The 17,815-nt window shown below is 47.6% G+C and overlaps 2 protein-coding genes across 3 annotated transcripts in view; both read left to right on the top strand.

Moving 5' to 3' along the window:
- Window positions 1–3,998, top strand: part of tpra1 (transmembrane protein, adipocyte asscociated 1) — a 35,127-nt gene extending 31,129 nt beyond the window's left edge. For both annotated transcript variants that reach the window (XM_078413847.1, XM_078413846.1), the window contains exons 8-11: window positions 241–301; window positions 1,093–1,195; window positions 2,614–2,694; window positions 3,081–3,998. In XM_078413847.1, coding sequence (XP_078269973.1) covers window positions 241–301; window positions 1,093–1,195; window positions 2,614–2,694; window positions 3,081–3,303 — 468 coding nt within the window. In that variant the 3' untranslated portion in view covers window positions 3,304–3,998. The remainder of the gene's footprint in view (window positions 1–240; window positions 302–1,092; window positions 1,196–2,613; window positions 2,695–3,080) is intronic.
- A 4,341-nt stretch (window positions 3,999–8,339) lies between these two features.
- LOC144602006 (MICOS complex subunit mic25a-like) overlaps window positions 8,340–17,815 on the top strand; it is a 329,321-nt gene continuing 319,845 nt past the window's right edge. Inside the window, 5 exon segments of the mRNA XM_078414690.1 lie at window positions 8,340–8,364; window positions 9,103–9,155; window positions 9,158–9,293; window positions 9,296–9,396; window positions 14,528–14,603. Of these exon segments, the coding sequence (XP_078270816.1) occupies window positions 8,340–8,364; window positions 9,103–9,155; window positions 9,158–9,293; window positions 9,296–9,396; window positions 14,528–14,603 (391 nt within the window).

Genomic DNA, 17,815 nt, shown 5'->3' with positions numbered 1-17,815 from the left:
TGCACCAGATTCTAGCATCTGCAGTATTTAATGCCCCCATTTTTGTTCCTCTTTGACAAAGTACTTGGGTAGGTGCGGTTTGCCATTGGTTTTGGTCATGATCAGTCACACTGTTGCAAAGTCTTTGGGGTAGTCTTGATATGTTGAGGTTGTTGTGTTGAATCTTGACCACCACGCAATGCAGGATTGTAGTTTTTTAAATCCTTTCTAATTGTGCATTTCTAATTTCTAATTCTTCAGGTTTACTCAACGATTGTTATTCTTCCAAAAACCCCTTTACGGGAGAGAATCTCCTTGCCCTGTGAGTAATGTCACTCGTTCGTCTACTTTACCAGTCAGTGTTTATGAAGTATTTGTGCTCGGTCCGCCAAGACCTGCAGGATCTCCCGGTTGCTAATCATTTTAACTCCCTTCCCATTCCCACACTGACCTTTCTATTCTGGGCCTCCTCCATTGCCAGAGCGCAATTCTGAAGGCATCTCCAGATTGTAAAAGTTGTGTAAGTCAGGTTCTGTACCCAGCTACTGTGATGGTCACAGCATAGAGCTGTACACCACCGAAACAGGCTCTTCGGCCCACCTTGTCCATGCGACTAATTTGGCATATTGGGCTAGTCCCTTTTGCCTGCAATTGGCCCATAGCCCTCTAAACCCTTTCTATCCATATACCTGTTCTAATGTCGTTTGAATATCATAATTATATCTGCTGCTATAGCTTCCTCTGGCAGCTCGTTTTAAGACACAGGCTACCCTCTGAGTGGAAAAGTTACCACTTAAATAAAAGTAAAGTCCCTTAAAGACCCTCTTAAATAATTCCCCTCTCACCTGTTTCCTCTAGTTTTGGAATCCATGGTCATTGTTGAAACTGCTCCATCCTCTTGCCTGTAGGAGTGTATACACTGGGGACAATTTTTACCAAAGCCAATTAACCTACAGACAAGAAAACCCACGCGGTCACAGGGAGACCTTGCAACCTCCGTACAGACAGCACCCGTAGTCAGGATCGAACCCGGATCTCTGGCGCTGCGAGGCAGCAACTCTACTGCTGTGCCACTGTGCTGCTCTAACTTCTAATCTCTTTCCCGCCCTGCAGCCAAGAAAAGCTTCTATGTGTATGCGGGGACCTTGTCGGTGTTGAACCTGATCCAGGGGGTCGGCAGTGCGCTGCTCTGCGCCAACGTGATAGCGGGACTCTGGTAGGTGGGGGTCTCACAGCTCCACAGAGATCCACAATGGATCTGGTCTCACAGCTCCACAGAGATCCACAATGGATCTGGTCTCACAGCTCCACAGAGATCCACAATGGAGCACGTCTCACAGCTCCACAGAGATCCACAATGGAGCACGTCTCACACCTCCACAGAGATCCACGATGGAGCATGTCTCACAGCTCCACAGAGATCCACAATGGAGCACATCTCACAGCTCCACAGAGATCCACAATGGAGCACGTCTCACAGCTCCACAGAGATCCACAATGGATCTGGTCTCACAGCTCCACAGAGATCCACGATGGATCTGGTCTCACAACTCCACACAGTTCCACAATGGAAACACTCAGCAGGTCTGCTAGCATCTGTGGCAAGAGAATCAATTTAAAGCAGAGCATAGGAACAGGCCCTTTGGCTCACGGTGTCTGTGCCGAACATGATGCCAAGTTAAACTAATCCCGTGGTCACAGGTAGAACGTGCAAATTCCATGTCCATAATGGTACCTGAGGTCAAGATCGAACCCGGGTCTCTTGCGTTGAGGCAGCAGCTGTACCAGCTGCACCACTGTGCCACTCACTGCACCACTGTGCCACGCAAAGTAGGCTTGAAGATGGCAGCAGTGGAAGGTGGGGAAGATCGGCAGCTGTGAGCGGTCCAAGAACTACTCTCCCTCGCCCTGTGAGAGTGCCTGAAAAGAGGATCTATTGTATCCAAGTTTCGTATGATCTGATGGGTGGCATGAATAACGAGCAATGCAGTATCCCTGTGAACGTGACAATAAAGAAATCGTTGAAACCCTGCAGATGCCCGGTATCCAAAACTGAAAAGGAAACTGCTAAAAGCACCTGGCAGGGCAGGCAGCATCTGTGGAGAGAGAAACAGAGTTAATGTTTTGGGTCAGTGATCTTTCATCTGTTCGTGAGGCATGCTACCAACATTCTAGCATCTGCGCCAAGCTCTCTAAGCTCCAGAGTTACGTAGAGCAAACCCAGTCTGAAGAAGGGTCTCGGCCGTCGGGAAGAAGATATAGGAGCCTGAAAACTGTAACGTCCAGGTTCAAGAGCAGCTTCTTCCCGACAGCCATCAGGCTATTAAACACGACAACCTCCAAATAAGCTCTGAACTACAGGGACTATTATTGTTATCATTGCACTATTATTTGGGCAGGTGTTAAATGAGTGTGGGCAGGGTGGTGTGGGTCTCTGATGATGCTGGCTGTCTTTTTGAGGCAGCGCCTCCTGTAGATCCCTTCAATGGTGTGGAGGTCAGAACCTGTGTTAATGTGCTGGTAAAGCTGTAGCAAGTAAGAATTTCATTACTCCATTGTGTGTTTAACACTGGTTCACTGAAGTGGCCTGAGATTGATGTACTGTGTGTGACATTCTCTTCACTCCTGTTACAGCTGTGTGGACATCACAACATTCCTGTACTTCAGTCTATTTGCTCCACTGATGTACGTAACATTCCTGAAAGGATTCTTTGGGTAAGTCGGGAGTACATGCGACTGCCTCGGTCAATGCGGTTCAGTTAGTTTAGTTTAGAGATACAGCACAGAAACAGGCCCTTCAGGCCACTGAGTCATATGTTCAAGGAGCAGAATTAGGCCATTCGGCCCATCGTACGGGTGTCAGGGGTTAAGGGGAGAAGGCAGGAGAACGGGGTTGAGAGGGAAAGATAGATCAGCCATGATTGAATGGCAGAGTAGACTCGATGGGAAGAATGGCCTAATTCTGCTCCTATCACTTATGAACTTATAAATGAAACTAAGCAGTGGGGCTGAGAAACGAGTTGGTTTATCACCCGGTGTGGGGGACACTAATGGCTGTCGTTGTCTTCGCTCGCCCCCCCCTCCCTCCCTCCTTCCCCCAGCTCGGAGCCCAAGATCCTGTTCTCCTACAAGTCGCAGGTGGACGAGCCGGATGACGTGGATGTTCACCTCCCCCAGACCCACTCGGGCTCGAGGAAGGAGGTGGCGGAGCCCGGCCCCTACTCCAACACGCAGATCGACAGCTCAGCTGCCTACCTGGATGATCTGACAGTCGGCAGCATCAACAGCATCGACAGTGACCGCTGGAAAGTGATGAACGCTTGAGCGAGTGGGCGGGCGGGGCGGGCAGACGGATCAGTGGCAAGTCACACTCCCCCCTCCACGCTGCACCTCCCCCTCCCCACCTCCCAAAACCTCCGCCACCAAATACACGGACTACAGGGGTTGTGTAAACCCCACCGCTCTCCCTCTGCAGTCTACAAACCCTTCACTCCTTCTATCCCCCAACACACCACATCTCCTTGCTGGTTTTACACTTCACACCACATGCCTCCTCCCCCCTCTCTCCCCTCAAACGTCAGACTATTCCGCACCATCACAGAGGTGTACCGTTGTCTTGAGTATTATTCCAAGCCGGAGGAGCTGGGTTGATTTCTCTGCCTCTCTCACAAAAAGAAACTTTCAGGGAGCAAAGTTTGAAAGCGGGACATTGCCTTCTTACCCTCTCCTCCCCTCCCCCAGGAATTAGTCGCATTCAGACTCCGCTGCCTCGCATCCATGCACTGTTTAAGTTTCCAGTTTGTTTGCTGGGCCATGGAAGAAAGAGGAGAGTGAATCTCGCCGGCAAAGTGTTCAGACTTTTCTTCTCGCTGTGAATGGCTCCGCTGGGTTTCCTGGGGAGTTTGTTGGCGGAAACGACATTGGTGAACGGTTCCTGTGTCCAACTCAACATCCTCAAGGCCAAGCTCACCCCTCAGATGCTGTTTTTTTTTGAAGGATTGAGGGTGTTCAATAATAAAAAGAAACTTATTTTTAAGTTTTTTCCCATTTTGCCTTTTTTCTGTTATCGGAGCAACGCGGTGATGGCCTTTTGAGCGTTGTTTAGTTGTAGAAGAGTCGGTGGGAGGGACTGTGTAAATTTGGTAAATAAGGGAATGTGTGAGGGCAATTCAAGGTGTCAGTGGTGCTTTATCGTCACGTGTGCACTGCACCGTGAAATATCTTTTGCATAGTTCACACATGCACGAGTCGCCATATTTTGGCGCCATTTACAAAAAGTTCCAAAGTCCGGTCCACATGCTCGATGTACAGGCATGGTGCCTGATCCAGGTAAGCTCCAGGCCGCTGCAGGGCCTTCTCTGTCACCCTCGACCTGCTCGGCCCACGAACCAACGTCCCTCTCCTCACCTGACCACCTCTGTGTCCTGGGGGCGCCCCCTGCAGCCCACCTTGAAGGCGTTATCTAAGCGGAGAGAGATTGCAAAGGCATACAGGGGGAGCCAGGTGGTCTTGGGTATGAAACACAAAATGTCAGCGTGCAGGTGAAACAGGAGATCCTGGATCTATCCCGACTGCAGGTGCTGTCTGTACAGAGTTTGTACAATCGACACGTGACTGCGTGGGTTTTCCCCGGGTGCTCCGGTTTCCTCCCACACTGCAAAGACATGCAGGTTTGTAGATTCTTTGGGTTCTGTAAATTGTAAATTGTCCCTAGTCCCTAGTGCTAGGGTGGTGCTAGTGTGCGGGGTGATTGCTGGTTGGTGTGGACTCGGTGAGCCGAAGTGCCTTGTTTTGCACTGTATCTCTGACCTTAAAAACTAAACTAAAGGTAATGCAAGTAGTTATTTTAATCAAACAGCAACTCCCAGTGACTAATGTAAAGCAGGAAAGTGAAAATGATCAATTTCCCTCTGGAAACAGGCCCATCAGCCCAACTTACCCATGCCAAACAAGATGCCCCATGTACACTAGTCCCACCTGCTCACATTCGGCCCATATTCCTCTAAACCTTTCCTATCCATGTACCTTTCCAAATGTCTAAAGTGCTGTTGTAGTACCTGCCTCAACTATCTCCTCTGGCGGCTCGTTCCATATACCCGCTATCCTCTGTGTGGAAAACGTTGCCCCTCAGGTTCCTAATAAATCCACTCTCGCCTTAAACCGATGTCCTCTGGTTTTTGATTTCCCTACTCTGGGTAAAAGACTGCATTTACTATCCATTCCCCTTACGATTTTATACGTCTCAGTATAAACAGTATGTACAGTACAGCACAGGAACAACAGGCCCTTCGGCCCACTATGTGCTGAACATAATGCATGACCAACCCTCATCTCCCTGGACGTAACATACGTATCTCCTCCATTCTCTGCATATCCATGTGTCTATCTGACAGCCTCTTAAACCTCACTATCGTATCTACCTCCACCTCCACCCCCACCCCCACCCCCACCACCACCCCCACCACCACCCCCACCCCCGGCAGCACATCCAGGCACTCACCCCCACCCCCACCACCACCCCCACCCCCACCACCACCCCCCCCCCCCCACCCCCGGCAGCACATCCAGGCACTCACCACCACCCCCACCACCACCCCCCCACCCCCGGCAGCACATCCAGGCACTCACCCCCACCACCACCACCCCCCCCACCCCCACCACCACCCCCGGCAGCACATCCAGGCACTCACCCCCACCCCCACCACCACCCCCACCCCCGGCAGCACATCCAGGCACTCACCCCCACCCCCACCACCACCCCCACCAGCACATCCAGGCACTCACCCCCACCACCACCCCCACCCCCACCCCCGGCAGCACATCCAGGCACTCACCCCCTTGGGTAAAAGACTCTGTGCATGGAGCCTCTCTATGTCCCTCATGGTTTTATACATCAGTGTTGTTTTCAGGAGAAATGTTGGTCAGGACACAAATCACCCTCCTTGTTCTTCGAGTTAGAGCCCTGGAAGTCCTGAGTTATGGTTGTCAAGGGTACAGAAAATTTGCCCATACAAGATTCATAAATCTGAGGCATGGAATGGGATAAGATTACCTCTGACGGAATTTATGTGGGGTAAAGGTTTAAATAAATGAACATATAATTGATTTTTTTCAACGCGTTTGTAGGACGGCTTTGCTTCACGGAAAATTGCAATGGGTAGTGTTTTCTTGTTTATCGCCCCCCCCCCCCCCCATATATCGTAGCGCAGGTGTCAACTGTATTACATAGAACACAAAACAGTACAGTGCAGGAACAGAGCCTTCGGCCCAGTGTCTGTGCTGAACATGATGTCAAGACCAACTCTTATCTGCCTGCACGTAATCCATAAACCTCCATTCCCTGCATATCTATAAGCCTTTGCAAAGGTTTCTTAAACGCCACTATTGTATCTGCCTCCACCGCCACCCCTGGCAGCATTTTTGTGCTTAAAACAAACTGTGCTTAAAATAAACTCTTTGTGCTTAAAACAAACTCTTTGTGCTTAAAACAAACTTGCCCTGCAAATCTCCTTCAAACTTTGGCCCTCTCACCTTAAAGCTTTGCTCTCTAGTATTTGACATTTCCATGCTAGGGGACAAAGGTTCTGTATGTCTACCCTATCTGTGCCTCTCATAATTTTATATGCTTCCATCAGGTCCTCCCTCAGCCTCTGACATTCCAGAAAAAAACCAATCAGAGTTTGTCCAACCTTTCCTTATAGGTAATACTTTCTAATCCAGGCAGCATTCTGGTGAAGGCGGAGAGCAGTCTGAAGAAGGGTCTCGACCCGAAACGTCACCCATTCCCTTCTCTCCAGAGATGCTGCCTGTCCCGCTGAGTTACCCCAGCTTTTTGTGTCTATCTTCAGCATTCTGGTAAACCTCTTCTGCAGCCTCTCCACATTCTTCCTGCAATGGGGTGACCAGAACTGCATGCAATACTCCAAATGCAGCCTGACCAAAGTCCTCTAAGGCTGCATCATAATTTCCTGACTCTTGTACTCAGTGCATTGACTAATGAAAAGCAAATATACTCTACTTGTGTTGCCATTTTCGTGGACTTGGACTCTGAGATCCTTCTGTACATTGGTGCTATTAACTAAATACTTTCTCCTCACATTCGACCTCCCGAAGTGCAACACGTCACAATTCCTCCTATTAAACTCTATCTGCCATTTCTTTGCTCACGTTTAGTTTAGTTTAGAGATACGGTGCGGAAACAGGCCCTTCGGCCCATCGAGACCACGCCAACCAGCGATCCCTGCACATTAATACTACTACATACACGAGGGACGATTTGAAATTTACAGATGCCACTTCACCTACAAACCAGTACGTCTTTGGAATGTGGGAGGAAACTGGAGTACCCGGAGAAAACTCACGCAGGCCACAAACAGACAGCACCTGTGGTCAGGATTGAGCCTGAGTATTTGGCGCTGTAAGACAGCAACTACTGCCCATCTGTTAACTGATCTATATCCTGCTGGATAATTTGAGTGCATGTGTCTGTGAGGCTGCTGCAAATGAATGCTTCGCAGTATTTGTGCATGTGACAATAAACTTGACTTAAATACTCTGGCACTCACAGCTGAATGTTCAGGAAATCCTGCAGCAGCACCCAGCTCCAGCAGAGAGCGCTGACGTGTAGTCGCAGTGTATGTGGGTAAGGACTTCCACCTGGTGGAACAATGCGGTGTTGCAATCGTTTGGAGCCAACGATTAAATAAATCTAAACATCAAGAGTTAAGAGTTTAATTGTCTTATGCACTGACAATAGAACAATGAAACATTGCATTCTCCTTCAGCTTTAGAATAGTAAGGTATTGCAGAACGAACACCAGTCCCCAAACTTTGCAAGCTGTCGCCAATGGATTTGAGGAAGAGGACACAAAGTGCTGGAGTAACTCAGCGGGTCAGGCAGCATTTCTGGGGACATGGATAGGTGATGTTTTGGGTCGGGACCCTTCTTCAGACTGGTTGGGTGGGTGGTGAGAAATCTGTGGGGAGGGGCAGGAGAAAGCATGACAGGTAATAGGTGAACACAGGCAAAGGGGGTCTTGTGATAGGTAAAAGATTAAAGCAGGTGTGAGACGAAAGAATTAAAGACTTGAGATTATAGTGAAACCAGAGGAAGGAATGTAGGTGGAAGGGAAGGGGGAGGGAGAGGGAGCTTTGTAGACCTCAATTGCATTTCTCATGCCTTTGTTTTGCTTGCTTAAAACAAATGGTTTTTGTTGCAACATGTTGTATTTGTAACTTCATAAAAATGTAATAAAACTTCCCAAAACACTTTACAGGAGCTGTTATGGAAGACGGCCAAAGGTTTGGTCAGGGTGGACGGTTTAAGGGAGAATCTGAATCGAGGGAGAGCACTGCAGATGATGCTAAATTATCATATAGCTGACGGTGAGATGGAAGCTTTAGTCTGCAGGAAAGTATAGATGGTGTGATCAGAGGTAATATGCACTATGAGGTGTGACAAACCATGGAAATGTATCAGAGATAGACACAAAGTGCTGGAGTAACTCAGCAGGTCAGGCACCATCTCTGGAGAAACGGAATGGGTTACATTTTGGGTCAGAACCCTTCACATGGAAATATATCACTTTTTGAATCATTCCGTCTTGTCTCCATCTGATCACATAAGAACTTCCATTTAGAAACACAGCATAGAAGCAGACCCACCAAGACCATCGATCACCCACTTTCTCACGCACACATTAGGGGAAATTTACAGAAGCAAATAAGCTGACAAACCCACATGACTGGGACGTGGGAGGAATCCGGAGCATGCGGTCACAGGAAGAACGTGCAAACTCCACACAGACAACACCCGAGGTTGGGATCGAACCCGGGTCGTTGGCACTGTGAGGCAGCAACGCCACCCCTTTAAGTTAGCAGGAGTGGACCACTCGGCCCCTCAAACCTGCCCTGCCATTCAATGTGACATGGGTGATCTCGGGCTGGTCCTGTCTCCTCCTAGTTCCTCTCAGCCCTTTATTGCCTCATCTAAGATATGCCTTTTGTTCTCGACACTCTTTCCATTTTCTTAAAATGTGTTAATTGTCCACTTGTTTCTGTTTCTGACCCTTTGTCAAGTCTGTTTCTCCCTCCACAGATGCTGCCTGACCCGCTGAGTCTCAGAGTGGTGCCGCAACGCCGCCCGTGGCCGGCCGGGGAACCGCACCAGCGACCTGAACTTCAGGACTTGGAGACTGCACCTCCCACAAGCCTTGGCGGCGCGCAGGCGCAGGCGCAGGCCGTCGCCGGTGGCGTCACCGGGCACCGGGCAGCGCCGAGGGCCGCGATTGGCGGAGGGCGCGGTTGCCGGGGCGTCGTCAGGAGGCCGGAGCAGGGATGGGGGCGAACGGCAGCGCTCGGCGCGTCTCCTTCGGCACGGACGAGCACGAGCGCGTGACCATCTTGCAGGGGCTGCGGGTGAGCGGGGGCGGGGAGGGGCCTGGCGGGGGGGCGGAGTCAGGTGGACGAGTGGGCGGAGCCTTAGTAATGAGAAGTAGGAAACACGACAACGAGGGGAGGAGACATGGCAACGAGGGGAGGGGTCATGTAAATGAGGGGGCGTGGTAATCAGAGCTATGCTAATGAGGGGAGACGTCATGTTTGAGTGGGATGGGCCGTTAATGAGGGGCGGGATCATGCTAATGAGAGGTCATGGTAACGAGGGGGCGGTGTCATGGTGATGAAGGGGAGGGGTCATGCTAATGCAGGGCATGTTAATGCGGGGCTATGCTAATGAGGGGGGAGGGACCTTGTTGCTCATGGGCCGTTGCCATGTGGATGTGGATGAGGGGGAGGAGTGCCCTGGAGGAGTCTCCCTGGGGGGCAATTGGGAGGAAGTTGGGAGGGGATGTGAGGGGTGGCGAGGGGCAATTTGCCGAAGCCAATTAACCTACAAACCCACACGTCTTTAGAGTGTGGGAGGAAACCAGAGCACCCGGAGGAAACCCACGTGGTCACAGGGATAACGAGCAAACTCCGTACAGACAGGATTGAACCCGGGTCTCTGGTGCTGTGAGGCAGCAACTCTACCACTGCGCAACTGTGCCGCCCTTTACAAAGAGTATTACTTTGAGAGGAAGTGAATATCAGTGGTAGCCCTAAAGAATGGGATAAAATTCAGAATCCACTAAAAAAAGATAGTGAAAGAAGGGAAGATGAAACACGAGGGAAATCTAGTGACAAAGATAAAACCAAGGAATAACAGATTACTTTAAGCATATAAAAAATAAAAGCAAGGTCCAAGTGAATAAAGGCCTGTGCTGGGAGCTAGATTTAGTTTAGTTTAGTTTATTATTGTCATGTGTACCGTGACAATAATAAACAAAAAGCTGTTTATGTTGTGTGCTATCCAGTTAGTGGAAAAACTATACATGATTACATTTGAGCCTGACTACAGATTCACGATAAAAAGAATATTGATTAGCACAGGATAAAGTCCAGTAAAGTTTGATTAAAAATAATTTGATGGTCTCAAATCAGGCTGATGGTAAATAAGGATCTCTATATATTTGGTGATAGGATGGTTCAGTTACCTGATGACAGCTGGGTAGAAACCGTCCCTGAATCTGGAGGTGTGCGTTATCACACATCTGTGCCTGATGGTAGCGGGGAGAAGAGGGAGTGACCAGGTTAAACTGGTCCTTGATTATGCTGGTGGCCTTGCCGAGGCTGTGTGAAGTGTAGATACAATTCTTTGCAAATTCTTGCTGGCTTGGATGGAGCTGTTCCCAAACCAGGCTGCGAAGCATTCTGATTAACTGCATTCTATGACGCATCTGTAGAAGTTAGTGAGAGTTGATGGGGACATGCCAAACTTCCTAAGCCTTCTAAGGAAGTAGAGCCGCTGATGTCCTTTCTTGGTCATTACTTCGATATGGCTGTTCCAGGACAGATTTGGGTTGGACAGGTCCGCATTGGAGGGTTTGGATGTGGTGGACTGAATGGCTTGTTTCCATGCTGCATCACCCAGCGACTGTAGATCTCTAGTGGAGTTTGGCTGGAATAAAAGTTATAAGAACAAGGAAATGGGATTAAACAGATATATTTCAAGAATATTGATGATAGCAGATACCATGGCCATTCCATTAATAACTAAATAATCTCAGGAGCGGTTAAATTACGTTAACGTCACCAGAGGAATAGTGTTAGACAAAGTAATGGAGTAAAACTGATCACTTCAATGGCCTAGATCTCCATCACCCATGGCTACTCCTCCGCCAATCCTGGACTCTCCCCCAGTTTGGGTTTGTAGACTTAGGAAGTTCGGCATGTCCCCAACAATCCTCACCAACTTCTACAGATGCGTCATAGAAAGCTTTATTGGGATGCATCACAGCATGGTTTGGGAACAGCTCCATCCAAGACTGCGAGATATTACAGAGAGTCGTGGGCCTAGCCCAGACCATCACACAAACCAACTTCCCATCCATCGACTCCATCTACACTTCATGTTGCCTAGGCAAGGCCACCAGCATAATCAAGGACCAGTCTCACCCCGGTCGGTTACTCCCCCTCTCCCATCAGGCAAGAGATACAGAAGAAATGTGTAGGAAGGAACTGAAGTCTGACGAAGGGTCTCAACCCGAAATGTCACCCACTCTTTCTCTCCAGAGATGCTGCCTATCCCGCTGAGTTACTCCAGCATTTTGTGCCTAAGAGGTTCAGAAGTGTGGAAACGCATACCTCCAGATTCAGGGACAGTTTCTTCCCAGCTGTTATCAGGCCACTGAACAGTCCTATGATCAGCTAGAGTGTGGTCCAGACCTCCCATTTACCCCACTGAAAACCTTTGAACTATCTCTAATCAGACTTTATTGGACTTTAATGTGATATCTTGCACTGAATGTTGTTCCTTTTATCCTTGATCTGTGCACTGTAGACGGCCTGATTGTATTCATGTATAATCTTTTCCTTGACTAAATAGCACGAAACAAAAGCTTTTCACTGTACCTCGGTACACGTGATGATAATAAACGTAACTAAAATAATTAGCCCAAGTTTGTAGGGAGTGGATGAGAAAGTGGGATAATATAGAATTGATGTGAATGGGTGATCGATGGTTGGTGTGGAGTCGATGGGCCAAAAGGCCTGCGTCCATGCTGTATCTTTCATTGATGATTCAATGGACTATGGGATAGGGAAAAGAAGATTCAGTCACAATTCTAGATGGAGTCGAATGGGCTGAATGGCCTTATTCTGCACCTATGTATTATGGAGTACAGTTAAAACAGATTGCCTCCCGAGTTCTTGCCTCGTACTACTATTCAGGTCCACAGTCCAATTAATAGGAGAGAGAGAGATCTGGTGTTCAAACTGACAAAAGCTTTCAACCAAATCAAAACCCAGACATAATCCTAACAAGAGAATGAAACGGAAATAAAACCGAAAGTACAATAAAAGTAAAGGCAATGACAAGGTTCGTACGCACTTGCAGAAAGTGACATTTATTTAGGCATTTGTGTTTTGAAGGTTTCATTTTGAGTTTTTAAGGACACTTCTGCACAACATGTAATTCAATTAAATTCTCGCCACCAACAGCGCAAAGTAAATTTTGCCTGACAACTGTCAACAGCAATGAACCTTAAATAACATTAACAAAGGATCAGGTTGGAGTGATTGTGAAAGAAATAGAATAGTCTGTTAATATATGAGATGGTCTAACTGAACATCTCATTCACCACGAATCAGAGCTGGCTGATTCAGTGGGGTAGATGGGAGGTCTGGACCACACTCTAGCTGATCAGAGGACTGTTCAGTGGCCTGATAATAGATGGGAAGAAACTGTCCCTGAATCTGGAGGTATGCGTTTCCACACTTCTGAACCTCTTAGACACAAAATGCTGGAGTAACTCAGCGGGACAGGCAGCATCTCTGGAGAGAAGGAATGGGTGACGTTTCAGGTCGAGCCCCTTCTTCAGACTGGCAAGGAAAGCTGTTGAGTCAGCATCCGTCTAAAGACAAATCACAGCCGGGTGCAGACAGTCACTGCTGATGATCCCAAATCGAATCACCACGAATCATGACCAAGGAAAGGTGGAGCCCACAATGGCCTCACTCTGACATTGGAGGAGGCCCAGGACAGAAATGTCAGTACGGGAAGGAGAGTTAAAATGTTTGGCAACCGGGAGATCACGTAGGCCAAGGCGGACCGAGCGTAAGCGTTCAGTGAAACGAGGCCACGTGCAAATTGGAGGAACAGCACCTCCTATTTCGCTTGGGCAGCTTACAACCCAGCGGTATGCATATTGATCTCTCTAATTTCAAGAAACCCCTGCATTCCCTCTCCCTCCGCCACTCCCCCACCCTAGTTGTCCTGCCAGTTCCACTGTTCGCATCCATAAATCCCTTCGTTATCACCTCTTCCACAGCCATCAATGGACCATTGTGGACTCCACCTTTCCTTGGTCATTGGTGCCGGCTCTGATTTGCCCTTCAAACCTCTAGTTTCCCTCCCCCCTGACTCTCAGTCTGAAGAAGGGTCACGACACAAAACGTTACCTATTCCTTTTCTCCAGAGATGCTGCGTGACCCACTGAGATACTCCAGCATTTTGTGTCTATCTTCGGTGTAAATAAACATCTGCAGTTTCTTCTTACACATCTCATTCACCAAGTTGGGTTCTTTAAACTTTTACTAAGAAAATCGGATCAGGCAGTGCGTGTAGAGGAAGGTACAGGGAGACTGTGCAAGGTCGATGACCCTTCACAGAATCATGAAATGTTAGAAATCAAACATTTTAAGTTGAGGAATAGAGGAGAGGTGAAGAAAACAAAAGGACTGTCTGATGATGTGGAGTAGGGACACTGAACAACACTACCAGGCTTTGTCCCACCCCCACCCAGGTTTCTCCCCTCCAACCACATTCACTCTGAAGATGGGATCCGACTCGAAGCGTCACCTATCCATGTTCCCCAGAGATGCTGCCTGACCCATTGAGTTACTGAATGTACCAATAATGAGGCAGAAGGTTAATTGGCATCTATGAGTTGTCCCTGGTGTGTAGCATACAACTAGTGTATGGGTGATTGTTGGTCAGTGCGGATTCAGTGGACTGATGGGCCTTTAAATTGTAGAGATACAGTGTGGAAACAGTCCCTTCGGCCCACTGAGTGCGCGCCGACCAGCGATCACCCTGTACACTAGCACTATCCTACAACCTCGGGACCATTTACAATTTACAGATGCCAATTAACCTATAAACCCGCACGTCTTTGGAGTGTTGAAGGAAACCAGAGCACCCGGAGAAAAACCCATGGGGTCCCAGGGAGAACGTACAAATCCATGCAGACAGCATTTGTAGTCAGGATCGAACCTAGGTCTCTGCCGCTATGAGACAGCAACTGTACCGCTGCACCACTGTGCCGCCCAATTACCACTATTAACACGGGTCATCAGACTGGAAAGATAACACATATCAACTCTTGCTTTAGTAACGATCTGGACCAATTCACCTTCCGCACAACAGATCAAGGGTCAAGTGGTCGCATTGTTTCTGGTGAACGTTTAATCAACAGAATATTACAGCTTTAACAAACTTATGTCTTTGCAGCTCTCTGAGAGACTTGTCGCAAGGATGAAGGATGTGCCCCAGCCAATGTCAAAGTTATCGAGCCCCACCTCTGCAGGTAAGTGAAGGATTAACGCCAGGATTACAGTGAAAACCTGACAGTATTGTTGTGCATGATATTCACGTTATTACTAAGACTGCATTTGCTTCAGCATCAAATTAAAGATCTAAAGTACAATCATGAAAAGCAAAGGGATGGCACAGTGGCGCAGTGGTAGTTTTAGTTTTGGACATACAGCTCAGAAACAGACCATTCGGCCCACCGAATCTGTGTCGACCAACGATCCCCGCATACTAACACTATCCTACACATACTAGGGACAATTTACCAAGCCAATTAACCTACAACCTCTATGTCTTTGGAGTGTGGGAGGAAACCGGAGATCCCGGAGAAAAAAACACATGATCACAGGGAAAACATTCAAACTTACAGGGAAAACAGACAAACGCCCGTAGTCAGGATTGAACCGGGTCTCTGGTGCTGTAAGGCAGCAACTCTACCGCTGCACCACTGTGCCATCCCACAGGTAGAGTTGCTGCCTTATAGCATCAGAGACTCGGGTTCGATCCTGACTATGGATGCTGTCTGTATGGAGTTTGTACGTTCTTCCTGTGACCGCGTGGATTTCCTCCAGGCGCTCCAGTTTTGCCCATACTCTAAAAATGTGCAGTTTTGTAGGTTAATTGGCTTTTATAAACTGCCCCTAGTGTGGGATCTGAAAGTGGGATAATGGGTAATTGCTGGTCGGTATGGACTCCGTGGGCCAAAGGGCCTGTTTCTACGCTTTATCTCTAAACTAAACTAAAATTAACTAACCTAAACTAAACTAAACAAAACAAAATAAAACAATTGTAAAACAAGTGCATGGTGGTTCAAGAGCTAGTCCATAGAGTTGTATTGTCAAGGTCGGTTCAAGAACCTGATGGTTGTAGTAAAGTAGCTGTTCCTGAACCTGGTGGTGTGGGACTTCAGGCTTCTGTACCTCCTGCCCGATGGCAGCAGTGAGAAGAGGCCACGGCCCGGATGGTGGGGATCCGTGATGATAGATGCCGCCTTCTTGAGGCAGCGCCTGGTGTCGATGCTTGTGATGGACCGGGCTGAGTCCACACTCTCTGCAGCATCTTGCGTTCCTGTGCGTTGGAATTGCTGTACTTCCACAGGATATTTCTACAGTGCTTCCATAGAGGTTTGTTGGAATATTTAGTGACATCTGAATCTCTTTCAACTTCTAAGAAAGTAGAGGCCTTTGAGTCTGTTCACACATTTCATATGATCATGGGTGACCTGATAGTAATCTCAAATGCACATTCCTCTACACCTTTAAACTCTTCACTTATCAAGAATCTATCTTCCTCTGCCTTAATTTTTGTCAAAGATTCTACTTACAATGCCTTTTGAAGAAAAGGCACCGTGTGAATAGTAAGTCATTATCATACAGGGTGATAATCGGGGCAATATTAACAGTATTAAATTCAACAGTTGTGGATTAGAAGATAGTGAAATTGTAGTTGAGAAGCACAAAGGTGATTTCTATCGCACATTAATACCCTTCTGAATAGAATGCTCAAGATATAGAGAAAAGCTTTCACTAAATGGGAAATAAAATTCTTTTGGGCCTCAATATGACGCACTTTCTCTGCAGCTGCAACGCAAAAATTAGTAATCGGCTGCTGTCTGTGTGCATGTTCTCCCTGTGCAATAACCTCGCTATTTTCTCCTTTTGCACGATACACACGTATTGTATGTTTAGCCTGGGTTACATGCAAAACAAAATGTTTAATTGTATCTTTGTGCACGTGACAAAAATAAACCAATACCAACACAAAGTATTCTAGCCCGTGGCTTTGAAAGAATTGGAAGTTATGTGTCTTTGATTTTTTAACTTTAGAATGGGCTAAGGTCGAAATGGAAGATGATAGAGTTTCAAGTAAAGGTGCATGTGGGGACATTATCCGTGGAAGAATCAGATATCATAAAATGTCTACTAACATTGGATTTGAAAGTGGTCGGCTCAGGAGGTAAAGGCCGTTTATTGTTGGCCAAAAAACAATGCTATTGATTGATTGAATTGGCCCCCCGAGTCAATGCCGACCATCGATCACCCGTTCACACTAGTTCTGTTATCCACATTCTCATCCACTCCCGACACACTCAGGGCAATTTTACAGAGGCCAATTAACCTACAATCCTGCACCTCTTTGAGATGTGGGAAGAAACTGAAGGACCAAGAGGAAACCCTTGGGGTCACAGTTGTGGCACGGTGGCGCAGCGGTAGAGTTGCTGCCTTACAGCGAATGCAGCGCCGGAGACTCAGGTTCGATCCTGACTACGTCTGTACGGAGTTTGTACGTTCTCCATGTGACCTGCGTGGGTTTTCTCCGAGATCTTCGGTTTCCTCCCACACTCCAAAGACGTACAGCTATGTAGGTTAATTGACTGGGTAAATGTAAAAATTGTCCCTAGTGTGTGTAGGATAGTGTTAATGTGCGGGGATCGCTGGGCGGCGCGGACTCGGTGGGCCGAAGGGCCTGTTTCCGCGCTGTATCTCTAAATCTAAACGTGTAAACTCCACACAGACAGCAGCCGATTACTACTTTTGATCTGCCAGACTTCCTGAGCCTAACAAAATATTCGTAAAGATTTCACCAACCTACTCGTCCATTGACAATAAATTAATTCTGCCATCTGCAATTATTGAAACTTGTGGGGGGTAGAGTGATTTGAGAATTTAAACATTTTATTTATCCCATGGTTGCCTAATTCTCTCTACTTTGATGATTAAATTATATTTCATGTTAGTCACATCAGCACGAAGAAAGATAGGAATAACATTATAAACGGAAGAATATATATTTTTTAATTGAAAATTACTTTTTTCAAATGAAATTCTGAAAAGTTGTCACAAAGAACAAGAGTACTTTAACAGGTAGACACTTCAACTGCAGATGGTGGTTTACAAAAAAACACATAAAGTGCTGGAGTAACTCAGCGGGTCAGGCAGCATCTGAAGAACAATGATAGATGACGATTTTGGTCGGGACCCTTTTTGAGACTGATTGCGTTGGGGGTGAGGAATGCTGAAAGAGAGGTAGGGGCTGGACAAACTACTTTAATAGGTACCCAGTTAAAGGCCGGCATAGTGACACAGCAGTGGACTTATTGCCTTACCAAAGACCTGGTTCTGATCCTGACTACAGGTGCTGTCTCTACGGACCATGTTGGGTTTTTCTCTGGGTGCTCTGGTTTCCTCCCATGTTCTGAAAACATGT

The sequence above is a fragment of the Rhinoraja longicauda genome, chromosome 17 (assembly GCF_053455715.1).
Source record: "Rhinoraja longicauda isolate Sanriku21f chromosome 17, sRhiLon1.1, whole genome shotgun sequence".
Lineage (NCBI taxonomy): Eukaryota > Metazoa > Chordata > Chondrichthyes > Rajiformes > Arhynchobatidae > Rhinoraja > Rhinoraja longicauda.
Note: the sequence above shows the minus strand (reverse complement) of the source record. Positions and strands in the feature narration are given on the sequence as shown.